The sequence below is a fragment of the Theropithecus gelada genome, chromosome 2, assembly GCF_003255815.1.
Source record: "Theropithecus gelada isolate Dixy chromosome 2, Tgel_1.0, whole genome shotgun sequence".
NCBI classification, from domain to species: domain Eukaryota; kingdom Metazoa; phylum Chordata; class Mammalia; order Primates; family Cercopithecidae; genus Theropithecus; species Theropithecus gelada.
Genome location: NC_037669.1, coordinates 154,049,878 through 154,064,672, shown reverse-complemented (window position 1 = coordinate 154,064,672; position 14,795 = coordinate 154,049,878). Strand labels below are relative to the sequence as shown.

The following is a 14,795-nucleotide window of genomic DNA, read 5'->3' as shown; positions in this document are numbered from 1 at the left end:
GTTAAATTATCTAGTCACTTGATATTGTGGGTGATGCTGTGAATTTGTGATTTGCATGGCTTCAGATGTCATAATTTTTCCCCCCACTTTCTAGGAAGTAACAGCTAGCAGTCGCCACTATGTTGACAGGCTATTTGACCCTGATCCCCAGAAAGTTCTACAAGGTGTCATGTAAGTAGTATGTATTTAAGAGTCTATCAAAAAGTTGTTTGTTTTCATGTTTTAATCTGCCAAATATTTTAATTTTGAAAATACAGGGTTATACCTTTTTTCTTTCATTTGGCTTCTTGCTAGAAAGACTGCTTGACATTCATGATGTTTAATATTTTACTGTAAAGAATTGTCTTTTGAATAGTTGTTAACTGACATGGTTAGCTTCATTTTTTTGTAGAATGCTTGTTTCACATTAAAAAAAATGTTTTCGAATAAACCAGTAGGGTTTTTTGTTTTGTTTTTGGTTAACTCATTAACTGTCACCAAGATTGAGTCTCCTGATGATGTTTTAAATTTAGAATTTAGAAAGCTGTCAGAAAATTTAAACTCTTAATAACCTTAATGCCTTTTTTCCTCCAAAATTTCATGTTTAATGAGAGGAAACCTTTTTAAGCCACATACCAGAGGTAATTATGCTCTTAAAAAATTAAGAGAAGCAAATAGGATAAGGTTTCAGATTTATTCCCTTTCATTTGAGTTTCAGATTATCATACTGTTAGCACATTAGTTCTAAGGAGGAAGGTCTAGACTAAGGCTCATCATGGAGTTGGGAAATGTGAAGGATCCACAGGCCTGAACTGTGTCTGTGGGAAGAAAGACACAAAAAAGGGTCAAGATACGTTTGGGTAATGATGAGGGCGCCAGTGAGGGAGGCCTCATTCTTTTTCTCTAATCCCATAAGCATTGTCACCCAAATAGTACTTTAACTTGTGCTCAGCCATGGCAAGGCTAGGATGCTTTGTTTATACAAGTTTTTTCAGACTGCAGTTCTTAAAGCCTCTTTCCCCAAAGGCATTGTAGGCTTTGGAGTTGTGAATTTATAAAGGGAGGTAAGATAAAAGTGCTGAAAAACTGCTTGGCTATTCAAATTGAGCTGCAAGGGAAGGTGAGAAGCTGGTTAGGATCTACCCGAGATACTTGACACTTTACTTTTACGGCCTCTCAGTTTACAAAAAACCGTGGTGTTTCTAGTGTTCTCATTATGTTAACTTTGTCTTTGTCCCCTTAAGCAGGAGACTTTATAATTATTTAATCACTCCTTTTTAGACTAGTTTAATTATTACGAGGAAAAATGGTTTATTAAATCCATCTATTAAATAAATCAGTTTGGGTTGTACCTACACACACAAGTTAGTCAAGGGGGCAGGTTTAACTTAACACTCTTCCTTGGACAGATACTCTCCACATGCAACCAGATAGCTCTGTATATAGATAATTCTAAATATTACTTAAAATTTCTCAATAAATAGTTGAGAATGTTAGACTTATTAAGTGTTCAATAAATGGTATTAAAAGATGATATCACTGCTACCATGTTTAGGGGAAAGCTAAGTTTAGTAATCAAGGATTCTGTGTGATAGACTTGTAGAATTCTCTATCTGATATGAGTAGCTGATTCGAATGTTGTCACTTTGAGAAATTTTTTACTTACCAAAGAACACTGTAGTTTTTCAAAAATTGATAAAATACCAAACGATAAAAGTGGGAAAGATAGAATTATGACCAAGCAGCTAAAATGTAGTTTGATAGCCTTAGTGTCTTTTGAAAAACTACCAGTCTGAGACCTAATTAGCTGTCAGGTAGGCATAAAGAAATGTTTGTGTGAAGGAATGGTAGAGTAGAAAGAGCATGGGCTTTGGAGTTGGACAACAGTGGATTGAATTCCTGATACCGACATTTTCTAGTATGGTCCCTTGCTAGCTGTTTGCTTGGACAAGCTTTGTAATTTCATTGAGCCTCAATTTTATCATCTGTAAAGATAAGATAACACTGCCCATATTGCCAAGTTGATGTGAGAATTAAATCAGAATTATAAAATTCAATGTCTGATACATTGTGGATCATTTGGCACTTAGGTGGTTAGTTGTTATTAGCCCCAATTTAAAACAACTTAAAAAAGATAATTCTCCTCAAAGAAGAGAAAGGGGGAAAAAAACAGAGGAGACAGTTCAAACTAAAGTAGAAGTGAGAGGGGGACTAAAATTCCTGACTCAGACAGGAGAATGTGAGTGATAACACATTGTAGTAAACGTGATTGCTACTTAAAATACTAAAATCTGTTTATAGTTTGAAGGGGACAGATCACCCAATATTTTTTCACTTTATTTCAGAGTAATACTGATCTTATGGAGATATGTGTAGTGTGATTTGATAAAGCTTCCTTTTCTCCAGATAGAAATATTTATTCTTTATGATTTCTTTCTTAAACTTTGTCACTGTCTGAAAATTAATTGTACGTGGTCAAGAGAATGAAAAGTGAATTATTTTCAACATTATCTGTCTTTAATTTTTTTTTTTTTTTTTGAGGCGGAGTTTCACTCTTGTTGCCCAGACTGGAGTGCGATGGCGCGATCTCGGCTCACTGCAACCTCCACCTCCAGGGTTCAAATGATTCTCCTGCCTCAGCCTCCCGAGTAGCTGGGATTACAGGCGCCCACCACCATGCTCGGCTAATTTTGTATTTTTAGTAGAGACGAGGTTTCTCCATGTTGGTCAGGCTGGTCTCAAACTCCCTACCTCAGGTGATCCACCTGCCACGGCTTCCCAGAGTGCTGGGATTACAGACACGAGACACTGCCCAACCAAAGTAATCTTGTTTAATACAATATGTATAGAAAAAGGGAATGAAAATGATATTTAGGAAAAGAGAGTTGACCAATTTTTTGATTTTTATATACCTCACTGTCATCATTAAGTCACACAGAGACCATTACTAGACCAAAATTGGTAGGTAGAAAGATGGGCACAGAGTATAAACAACCAAAGGTAGCCTATTAATTTTAGGGAAGGAAAAGGTAGAGGCTGAAATATCATTAAGTCCAAAATATTTAATTGAAGGGACATAAAATAATTGACAAAAATTGTAGCTTTGACTACAAGCTAACCAGAGTTTTATTTTTCTGCCTCTATTAAGTTTGATTTTTCTCAGTAAATGTTATGAACATATACGAGGCATGGTGGAAGGCATGTGTAGTAACAGTTGCTTGGGAGGCTGAGTCGGGAAGATTGCTGGAGCCTAGAGTTCAAATCCTGCCTGGGCAACACAGTGAGACCCTATCTTGAAGATAGATAAGATTGTGAACATGTATAACATACTAGCAGGTAAAGCAAAATCAGATTAAAGATGAATAATGATTCTTCATCATAGTCTACAGCTAATCTACTAGCTGAGTTAGAGCTATAGCTCTACCCAAAAATATGGGGAACTTCTTTGTAGATAGCTCACATCACAGTGGACCATTTTACCTAGTCAGTAAGTATGCCTTGTTGAAAAATAACATTAAGCATCAGAACTGCTTAATTTTCAATTGTTGAAGAATGTGGAGTTACCTAGAGATAACTTTGATAGTAGCACAATAGTTAGCAGAAACTTGAATGGTCCTGTTGTGTAAAAGGTTTGAATACAAAATCAGGTCCTTATCTCTAAAAGAGCAAAATTCCATGTGCATAACTGAATAGGTAAGATATGAGCTGAAAGAAGAGGGAAGTCACTGTGTAGGTCATAAACTGTAGCCTTTGCAACTACAACAGAGAGTAGGTATGTCAGTTAAACTACCCTGCATTGCAAATTCTGAGCTTCCTGTAATATGGAGATCTGCATGTGACTTAAAAAATTGCAGGACCTTTTTTGGTGAAGTTATTATAGTATTGGTTCCACCATGTGAAATCTCATACTTGAAGAAGAATAACTGTTCATATGATTTTGTAAATCATGAGTGAAAGCTACTTAAACACTGTTTTTTTTTTTTTTTTAACATAACAAAATTAGAGCACTTGATCTGGTTTTCATGTTAGTGAATTTCAATGAAAAGATTAACAGAGGCCAGGCATGGTGGCCCATGCCTGTAATCCCAGTACTGTGGGGAGGCCAAGGTGAGCGGATCACTTGAACCCAGGAGTTCCAGCTTGGAAAACATGGTGAAACCTGTCTCTACAAAAATAAAAATTAAAAAATTAGCCAGGCATGGTGGTACGTGCCTGTAGTCTCCGCTACTTGCAAGGCTGAAATAGGAGGATCCCTTGAGCCCAGGAGGTGGAGGTTGTTGCAGTGAGCCGAGATTATGCCACTGCACTCCAGCCTGTGTGACAGAGTTGTTTTTGTTTTGTTTTGTTTTGTTTTTTTAAAAAAAAAAAGGTTAACAGATATCTCTACATGGCCCTTTGTTGATATTGCTATGTTGAAGAGCAAAAGTTGATATAAGCCAGTGTAGCTAGCTTTGTAGTTTCAGAGTTTAATAGAATTAGAAAGCTCGACTAGACCTCTGGTGAATTCAGTCAGGCACTTGTGGATGCTGCAGAATCATGTGATTTTTTTTCCCCCCACCAAGAATCCACTTCTAAAGTGTCTTCTGAAGCATTTTAATGTACTGATGATATGAGTTTATTTTGGTAATGATTATTTAATTCTCTTAGCTCCAGGAAATTTTGTATCTCTGGTTTCAGTAGAATGTAGACAGGTTCCATTTTCTTGAGTGAGCTAAAGATAAGAGTTCCCATAAAATGAATTTATAATTCCGTAAAATGAAGCCTTTGGGTTTTGAGAACTTTTAAGTTAAAGGGTTAAGTTTTAGAATAATTGAAAGTAAGTATTCCAAAAAAAATTAAAAAAATTTCTCCTCCTAATACATTTAATCAGTTTGTTTTGTTTTGTTTTGAGATGGAGTCTCGCTCTGTCACCCAGGCTGCAGTGCAGCAACGTGATCTGAACTCACTGCAACCTTTGCCTCCTGGGTTCAAGCAGTTCTGCCTCAGCTTCCTGAGTAGCTGGGATTACAGGTGCCCGCCACCATGCACAACTAATTTTTGTATTTTTAGTAGAGACAGGGTTTCGCCCTGTTAGCCAGGCGGGGCTGTTCTCGAACTCCTGACCTCAAGTGATCCTCCCACCTCGGCCTCTCAAAGTGTTGGGATTACTGTGCTCCCCCAGTCTTAATCAGTTATTTTTGAGGGTTATGGGTAAACATACACAAACATGACCTTAATACCAAATGTGATAGAGTGGTCTGCGTCTTACTTGTTTAAAACTATATATTCTGAGACAGAATTTGGTCAGAGAATTCGGTAGGCAGGATTATCCAGGAATGATTAAATCAAATTAACATAGTCTTTACTTGCAGACAGATAAGCTGTTTGTATACGTATGTCTATGTGATACTAACTTTGAACATCAATACTATATATTTGTATGCATATGTGTATATATCTTTTCTTTTCTTTTCTTTTTTGAGACAGAGTCTCACTCTGTCACGCAGGCTGGAGTGCAGTGGCGTGGTCTTGGCTCAATGCAGCCTCTGCCTCCTGTGTTCAAGTGATTCTCCTGCCTCAGCCTCCTGAGTAGGTGGGACTGCATGCACGTGCCACCACGCTCGGCTAATTTTTTGTATTTTTAGTAGAGACGGGGTTTCACCGTGTTAATCAGGATGGTCTCGATCTCCTGACCTCATGATCCACCTGCCTCAGCCTCTGAAAGTGCTGAGATTATAAGCATGAGCCACCGTGCCCGGCATATATATCTTTTCAAATGTATAAAACACTTAACTGTATGCTGCCATATTGTTCCATACAGTTCTAACACATTTTTTATGTTCTTTGGAATGATTAACTATATTTAAAGTGTTAATATCTACCAAAATATTTTGGTAGATTTTACTCTTCATTTTTGGAGAATGTAAGGTGATTTGTAATCATACATTGATAAAACAGAGTTAAATACATTAAATATCCTAATTTTGGAGCCAGCATTTAATTTTCAAAATTATGTATTCACTTGTCATTAAGAAACCATAAAATGCTATGGAAAGAAGATTAAATATTTACAGTAAACTTTTCATGGTGTTTTTAAAATTTTTTTTTTTTGAGATGGAGTCTTGCTCTGTCATCCAGGCTGGAGTGCAATGGCGCAATCTCGGCTCACTGCAACCTCTGCCTCCCAGGTTCAAGTAGTTCTCCTGCTTCAGCCTCCTGAGTAGCTGGGATTACAGGTGCACGCTACCATGCCCGGCTAATTTTTTTTGTTTTTTTTTTAGTAGAGGTGGGGTTTTATTATGTTGGCCAGGCTGGTCTTTTTTTTTTTTTTTTTTTTTTTTGAGACGGAGTCTTCGCTCTGTCGCCCAGGCTGGAGTGCAGTGGCCGGATCTCAGCTCAGTGCAAGCTCCGCCTCCCGGGTTCACGCCATTCTCCTGCCTCAGCCTCCCGAGTAGCTGGGACTACAGGCGCACGCCACCTTGCCTGGCTAGTTTTTTGTATTTTTTCGTAGAGACGGGGTTTCACCCTGTTAGCCAGGATGGTCTCAATCTCCTGACCTCGTGATCCGCCCGTCTCGGCCTCCCAAAGTGCTGGGATTACAAGCTTGAGCCACCGCGCCCGGCCTGCCAGGCTGGTCTTGAACTCCTGACCTTGTGATCTGCCTGCCTCGGCCTTCCAAAGTGCTGCTTTTCATGGTTTTATACAGATCAGAACTATATCTGAAACTACATATATTCCAAAAATCTACATCACAGAGTAATTTGTTTATAAGAATGAACTAAATTACAGTCAATTCTGTTTTTTCAGTTTATACATGTAGTTGATATTCAGTAAATGCCTAAGTTGATTTGAGCTGAATTTTGCTGTAAATTTTCCAAGTGCCTCTTGAATCAAAGCCTTATGATAAAAATAACTTTAATTTGAATAATAGATCATCATTAGCTAATTCCTAAAATTGGCAATTCAGTAATGACAATGGAATTAATTGTCATATAACTTTAGTTGGAATATGAATATACCTCATTCCTTAACCATGTATGATAATAGAAAAGTTACCATACTTGTATGTCTGGATGTTAATTCTCCAAAAAATGTCATGATAATTACAATTATAGGGACAGAGCAGTGTGTATGTTTGTGATTCTCACAGTCCAAATAATGTAAGTTGTTTACCATGTTGCCCTTATTCTAGTTACCCACAAATATGTGTTTTTTTCCCTTATTTTACAAATGAATGTTTTATAAACAGCAAGTTTTCATAAGTAGATTAAACTTTATACTCAGATTATAGTTTTCAGTATCCAGTGTGGTTTTGGGCTACTTTATACTAGTTAGACCAGAAATAAATACAGAGTATTCCAAATATGAAGCAGAAAAGAGCTGCCTTCAGGTACGTGAAAAGTAATACTGGTTCAAAATGAAAATATAGTCATGCACTACGCAATGATGTTTCAGTTAAAGACAGTTAAAGTCAGTGACCCGGTAAGAATATAATACTGTATTTTGTATTTAAATATGCTTAGATACACATTACCTACCATTGTGTTACAGTTGCCTGCATTATTCAGTACGGTAACATGCTGTACATGTTTGCAGCCTACGAGCAATAAACTATACCATATAGTATAAGTGTGTAGTAGGCTATACCATCTAGTTGGTGTAAGTACACCCTATGATGTTCACACAGGGACAAAGTTGCCTAATGATGCATTTCTCGGAACATATCCCCGTCGTCAAACAACATGTCCTCGTCGTTAAGTGAAGCATGACTGTAATTGATTTTTAGCTTGAGTCTCCAGTCTTCAATACTTTTAAAGATAATTTTGTTTTTAGGTGATATTAGGTTTTCAGTTAAAATGTATGCTATTTTTGACCGTTTAGAAATAAATATATTCATACTTGATTGACTGAAATTGTTTTTCCAGCAGGTCTAGATCCTTTTTTTTTTTTTTTTTTTTACTTTTTTTGTAATTTTAATAGCAGCTTACAGCGCTTTTTGTCTTGGTTTTCATCACCCTTATAATGTTCTAATTTAGACATATGCTGTGGTAGGCACTGTACATTTTAATATTCAAGCCCTTTTTCTCTGCCACACTAAAAATCTCTTTGAGAGCAAAGAAAGTAAAGTAGAAAGTTTAACCTCCATGTAAATGTGGGAGCTTATCAAGTCCATTTATTAGCATGCAAATTTAAGATTCTAGCCAGATTTTAGCTGAAAATCTTTCTCAACAAGTGCATGTTTGTAACATCTTAATATTGACTACTTTTCTCCCACTCCCGAAAAGTGGGATATCCCCAAGGCTTATTTATTCTTATCTCACCTCAAAGATAATTCAGTGTGTACAAAGTCAGAATCAATCCTTGTCTTGTTAAGAGATTTCTTCTCTAAGCTTTCTGTTGTTTCCTTCACCCATGTGCCCAGACATGAAGTAGTCACTCAAGACATGTCACGTAACACATTTTTGTACCTATTAAATCATCTTGTTAACTGCTTCCTCAAAATGACCTTTGTATTAATGATTCCTTTGGCTGCTCCACTAATCAGTTTTGTATAACCAGATACCTAGATGGATTGATTAATTCCTTCAACAAACATTTATTGAGTGCCTGGCTAGTACCAAGCATTGTGCTAGTATGGGGGTATATAAAGGTGAATAATGTAGTCAGTGCTCTGGAGGGTCCAAAAATCTAATGAAATAGTCAAATAACTAAAGAGACCATCCATGATAGTTTACCTGGTGAATGCTATTTTAAAGATAAGAATAGGAGATCTGGAGATCACAAGGGGGGCATCAGCCACTTAATTGTCCCTCTTAACTAGTATTATAAGCTTTCCATTCCGTTTCACATTCAGCTTATTTTCCTTAGTCACTGCTTCCTTCATGTCCCTTCTGTGATCAGAAATATGATTGCTCCTCAATCCATCTCCCTTTAGTTTGTCTCATCTCCCTATCACTTTTCTAACTTTATGTTCCATGCCACTCTAAAGCGAACTTGTTTTTCAATTCAGGCTCCTTGTAGTGCCCCAGGAACATGCCATTTTCATTCCCAATATGGTCTTGTATGAACGATTTCTCCTTTTGCCCTCCCATCTGCTTGTCCAAGTTCTATTTTCTAAGGTTTATCTTAGTTCTTAACCATTGCTCAAAACCTTTTAAGCTTATTGAGCATCTACTTTTCTTGACCTTATAAACACTCAGTTTATAATTTAGTACTGACTTACATTGATAGTGTTGTTTTTGCCACTCCAAGGATATTGTGAGCTCCTCAGACCAGGCATCCCATTGTGTGATACTTTCATATGCTTTATAGAGACTAGCACAATGCTGAGCTCAAAAACTAGTTGTTGAATTTCAGTAGAAGTAAGTAGAGCATTTTCCCCAACATTAAAAGTTAGTGGGCATGAGATGACATTCTTTTGGTCTGCAGGGAAAGGGTGTCTGACTAAAAGTTAGAAACACTTTTGTTTTGTATAAAAATGTAACATTAAAACACAGAAGGAAAAAGATGATGAATTTACTGAATTCATTTGTCTTTTCCATTGGTTCGTTGTCAATGCCTGATGTCCTGGTGGTAATGGAAAAAACAGTTGGCATAAAAGACATGGGTTGAGACTGGCTCTGTCATTTAATATTGGGTTCTGAAAAACCCCAATCCTGAGTTGTAGCTTTCTCCTCTGTAAAATGGAGTTAATATTACTCAAGGTTATGATGAAGATGAAATTAAGTAGTGGATATGGAATGCTTTGTAAATTTGAAGGTAATATAGAAATCTGGGATAGTGTTGTGTTCCCATCTTGGACGATAGCTGTGAATTTGCATTTTACAAAAATAATAGATATCTAGAATCACTATAATTAATGATCTGCTGACAGTAACTTCTCCGATATTTCCAGGTGAGATTGGCTTTCTTGCCTCTGAAGAGGAGATAGACTTTTATCCTAACAAAGTGATGATTGTATTATGATAGAGGGCAACTAGGAGGGACACCTAACCCTGACCTGGGAGTTTCAGGGCATGCTTCCTGGAGGAAGTGACACTCAGACCTGAAGGATGAGTAAAGCTAGCCAGAGGAAAGTATGAGGGAGGGGATAAGGAGATGGCAGAGAAAGAATAACTGCACTCTGGGAACTGAAAGAAGTTTCATCTAGATGGCTGAATGTTGTCATCTGAAATTGATTCCTTAATCCTGTTAATTAATCCTTTTGATTTTAATTCTTCATAGAAGTGATCTACTAGCATTCCTTTATAGCAACAATTGAATAGAATTTATTAACATCGTTTTTTCTTATCTAGCACAGGTATATTTACTTACTAAAACCAGAGCGAGAATCTTTTTCTTTAGACATTGTTCCATTTTATTGTGTTCTCTTTAGGTGACATTTCCTCTATTGCCATCAGTTACCTCCTTCATGTCCTTTTTGTAAAACTATTAAGAGAATTAGAAAATTTGGGTTGTAGAGGTTTTTGTTTGCTCTTGTCTATAAAAACATGGCATGGTTTCAGATGTTGGGAATGGGTTCATTTGGTAATGTTAGGGACCCCTCATTTCTGCTTAATTAAGAAGAATGGAGAGGAAAAACTGGAAATATTAGGGTTGGGAGTTCTGGAATAGAAAGCACTCAGAATGGCACTTAGCCTACACAGACTCTAGACGGGCTGGACAAATGAATGTGCTGCATTAGTATAGGCAGAACACATTAAGAGAAAGGGAGATGATGAAAGTAAACAACAAGCTGGTAGGTTAAGGTCCATATGCTGATAATTATGAACTAAAGCCTCTAAAGAAAACAGGCCTCCATGAGGATGCAGGAGCTTAGAAATACAATCTCTTACTAACTTTAACTTTGCTAATTGAGCCTTTGATATCATATAGCTTTATATTCATGTGTCAGAACTTGCTAACAACCTCAGTAAACTTCATTCAGTTCAGTCCCATAAACAACAACAAAAAAATTGCTACTTATTTCTTGAAAACCATATAGAAGATCTGAGGGATACTTTACAGAGGGATAGGTCAGGCCTTGAAAAAAAGCCGTACCCTCAGGCACTGAGCTAATGGAAGAAAAACCAGGCATTCTCAGTATTTGGCTCGACTTGTAAAAATGCCATTCAGAAACTTCTAGGGAAAATCTGCTTTTAACACATCACTAGTTGTGGCAGTATTTTTCTGCAATGATCAAAAAAGGCAATTGGAGACAAGGATTAATTGTTACCAGGTTCTTTAACGCCAGTAAATATGATTGGTGTTAGAAATATATGCTGACTCTAACATTTATTTGTTGATTTTTTTTTTTTTTTTTTTTTGGAGATGGAGTCTCGCTCTGGCGCCCAGACTGGAGTGCAGTCTGATCTCTGCTCACTGTAACCTCCACCTCCCTGGCTGAAGTGATCCTCCCACCTTAGCCCCCCAAGTAGCTGGGACTACAAGTGCATGCCACCACAACTGGCTAATTTTTGTATTACTTGTAGAGATGGAGTTTCACCATGTTGTTCAGTCTGGTCTCAAACTCCTGAGTTCAAGCAATCTGCCTGCCTAGACCGCCCAAAGAGCTGGGATTACAGGTGTAAGTCAGCACGCCCAGCCGGGGAAGTATTTTTTAAAGATTTTATTGGTAGTACTGGGTTTATTTTGAGCTATTTAGTTTTTCTCTACATTTCCTTTTGAACCAACCACAAATTTGTGAGCCAATTGATCAGTGGTAGAGGTTCTCTTATTGTGGAATAGAGTTTTGCTCCTGGTGAAGTATAGTACTCTGTGTAGCTAGAATAAAAAATACCTGAATATCTGAGAAATGTAAAAGATTTTTTGTTATTTTTTTAATCTCCTTAAGAGATAATTTTGCTTAAGCAAAAATAGTAACAATGTATTATGTTGTTTCTAAGCAATTTAAAAATATTATATAACAACAGCCCAAAAAATGAATGGGAAAATGGAAATACATATGTGAGGCTCTTAAAATACATATGCAATGGGCTAATATCACTTGAAGACTGACTGTGATAACTTAAAAGATGCATTGGAAAACAACAAAGGAGTACAGTTAGTAAGACAATAAAGCAGATAAAATGAAATTATAAGAAATAAAACATAAAGACATCAAGAAAAAAAGAAAAAAGTGAACAACGTGTGATCCTTGATACAAGGAGATAATGTTCTGTGGGCTGTATTTTGTTGTTGTTGTTGTTGTTGTTTGTTTAACTCACTCCCTACTCCCAGAGCTGAGTGGGAAAGTGGCCTACATTCCTTTATATCCAGAGAATTGGTAGGTACCCTTTTTAAAAGAACTCAATTCTGTACTGGAAGTATTTTGCCGGTACTCAGGATATCTCTCACTTTCTACAATACTTGCCTGTTTTACAGCCCCCACGTTCACTCTGCACGTATCTCTATCCCTTCGTTAGTACTTTAGGTGAAAAAAGGTTAGTGCTTTTACTTTGTCAAATCTGAGATATTGCATAATGAAGTAGAATGATCTTTGATTTTTTTCAGTGCTATCTCAACATACTTTATTTTTTTTTCCCCTTAATTCAGAGACATGAAAAATGCTGTAATTGGAAACAACAAGCAGAAAGCCAATCTCATTGTTTTAGGAGCTGTTCCAAGGTATGTTTGCTGTCTCACCCCTTTCTTGCCATTCATACTAATTTCTAATGTATTTCTTACTTTCAATAATAGAACCCATTTTTTCCTGTATTGTCTATTTAATTCTTAAAATAAATCCTATTTTTAAAAATAAGCGTAAGTATTTACACCATCTCTAAGGAAAAAAATTATAAAGTAACAGAGAATGTAATAAGAAGTGAATGTGTTAATACTTGGAAGACCTTTGAACTGACGATAAAAGGGTTTGTTAGGTACATACGCAATGTACAGCAGCCTAATACTTTCTTCTCCATTTCCTTAGAGCCTTGGCAGTTTTTTGTGTGAGTTGGTAATTTATTAGGAGTCTTAAGACCTTGTTGAAGTTAAAGGAAAGAAACTCTGCTTGATTTTTAATCTAGTTTCATTTTAACAATTTGCTGTTTTTTAAGTTAATGTAGGAAGTTTAGGAAGTTTAATTTCTTCTTTTGGTGACCTAATAAGCTTCCTTTAGGCAGGCAATGACAGTTATGTAGCTTCCTCTTTACTTTTGCTCCTCAGAGCTAGTTTTCTGTGCTATTGCTGTTAGCTTTTCATTCAGAATTATTTATTATTTTGTTTCTTTTTCCTCCTTATTTTCTGGTTTTGAAACAGAATTAATGGTTTAAATGTTTTAACTCACCACCCTCAAATGTATACTTTAGTAACTGTAAAGCTGTCAGCAGCCTTTCTTAGGGGATTTATGTTTGGTATATATAAATAGTACTTTATGGAGCATGAGGGTCCTATCTTAGAACATAAGGTAGATGGTTATAAGTGGAGAAAGGTTAGGGTTTGGGGAGTATTTGTTTGGCAAGCTGGGCTGGAGTGGAAATGAGAGGATGTCTTCATTTTCCAAATGAGAAGTGGAGAAAGAAGAAATTTCTCTTGCTTGAGGAACTGCACAAGGGCTCTGAATATTCCCTCTAGGCTCGATCTCTACAAACTCTGCACCACTGCTCTGGATTCAGAGCAGTATTGTTTGTAGTTTGAATTTAAGATCTGGCAGCACATGGCATTGAGTCTTCATATTTTGGAGACCCAACAGGAAGTGGTAGATGACGTGGACTCGATGATGCTGTTTCTACAGACACCACTTGTAGACAACTTTCAGATTTACACTTTTTATAAACCCTGAGAATAGATAGTTCTTGTTTTCAAAACCTCTTCTAGATTTTTCCAGATGTTTCTTTAATTAGCAGATGAGATAAACAAATGACCATTTGATTCATATAAACTCAACCAACCGTATTTTTAGTATGTGGACCACATAGCCTTTTTTGGTCATATTGAGTCTTGTTTATATTTTTTAGTCTCTTTGTTTATTAATTTCCTTCTTTTTAGATTGTTGTACTTGCTTCAGCAAGAAACCTCAAGCACAGAGCTGAAAACTGAATGTGCAGTGGTGTTGGGAAGTCTTGCTATGGGTACTGAAAACAATGTCAAGTCTCTACTGGACTGTCATATTATCCCTGCCTTATTGCAAGGTACGTAGGGAAGCCATTTTTGCTCAAGTAAGGCTGAGAATCAGTTTGCAGTGCTTTAAATACTGGTTGAAAGGATTAGTCCTAAATCTAGTTTCTGTTAATAGGACTACTGTCCCCAGACCTGAAGTTTATTGAAGCTTGCCTCCGATGCCTGCGTACCATCTTCACCAGTCCTGTCACTCCAGAGGAGCTACTGTATACAGTGAGTTTTAGATGTATTTGAGACATTAGTTACATTTCACTAACAGCCTACTCCTAATTTGCTTAGCATCTTCAGACTCATCCTAACTGTATTATGTAAAAAAGTCTCAGTTGGGCATGGTGGCTCACACCTGTAATCCCAGTGCTTTGGGAGGCTGAGGTGGGAGGATTGCTTGAGGCCAGGAGTTCAAGACAAACCAGAATGACATAACAAGACTCCGTCTCTCTTTTTTTTTGTTTTTTTGAGTTGGAGTCTCGCTCTGTTGCCCAGGCTAGAGTGCAGTGGCACGATCTCGGCTCACTGCAACCTCCACTCCCCTCCAGGTTTAAGCAGTTCTCTGCCTCAGCCTCCGGAGTAGCTGGGATTACCAGTGTGTGCCACCATGCCTGGCTAATTTTTTGTATTTTTAGTAGAGATGGGGTTTCACCATCTTGGCCAGGCTGGTCTTGAACTCCTGACCTCATGATCCACCCACCTCAGCCTCCCAAAGTGCTGGGATTACAGGTGTGATCCACCGTGCCTGGCAA

At 37.2% G+C, this 14,795-nt stretch overlaps 1 protein-coding gene across 6 annotated transcripts in view; it reads left to right on the top strand.

Moving 5' to 3' along the window:
- ARMC8 (armadillo repeat containing 8) overlaps window positions 1-14,795 on the top strand; it is a 112,398-nt gene that overhangs the window by 22,594 nt on the left and 75,009 nt on the right. For 5 of the 6 annotated variants that reach the window (XM_025375935.1, XM_025375936.1, XM_025375933.1 and 2 more), the window contains 4 exons: window positions 95-171; window positions 12,493-12,564; window positions 13,924-14,066; window positions 14,171-14,268. In XM_025375935.1, coding sequence (XP_025231720.1) covers window positions 95-171; window positions 12,493-12,564; window positions 13,924-14,066; window positions 14,171-14,268 — 390 coding nt within the window. The remainder of the gene's footprint in view (window positions 1-94; window positions 172-12,492; window positions 12,565-13,923; window positions 14,067-14,170; window positions 14,269-14,795) is intronic. The other variant, XM_025375937.1, reaches the window with a different exon arrangement.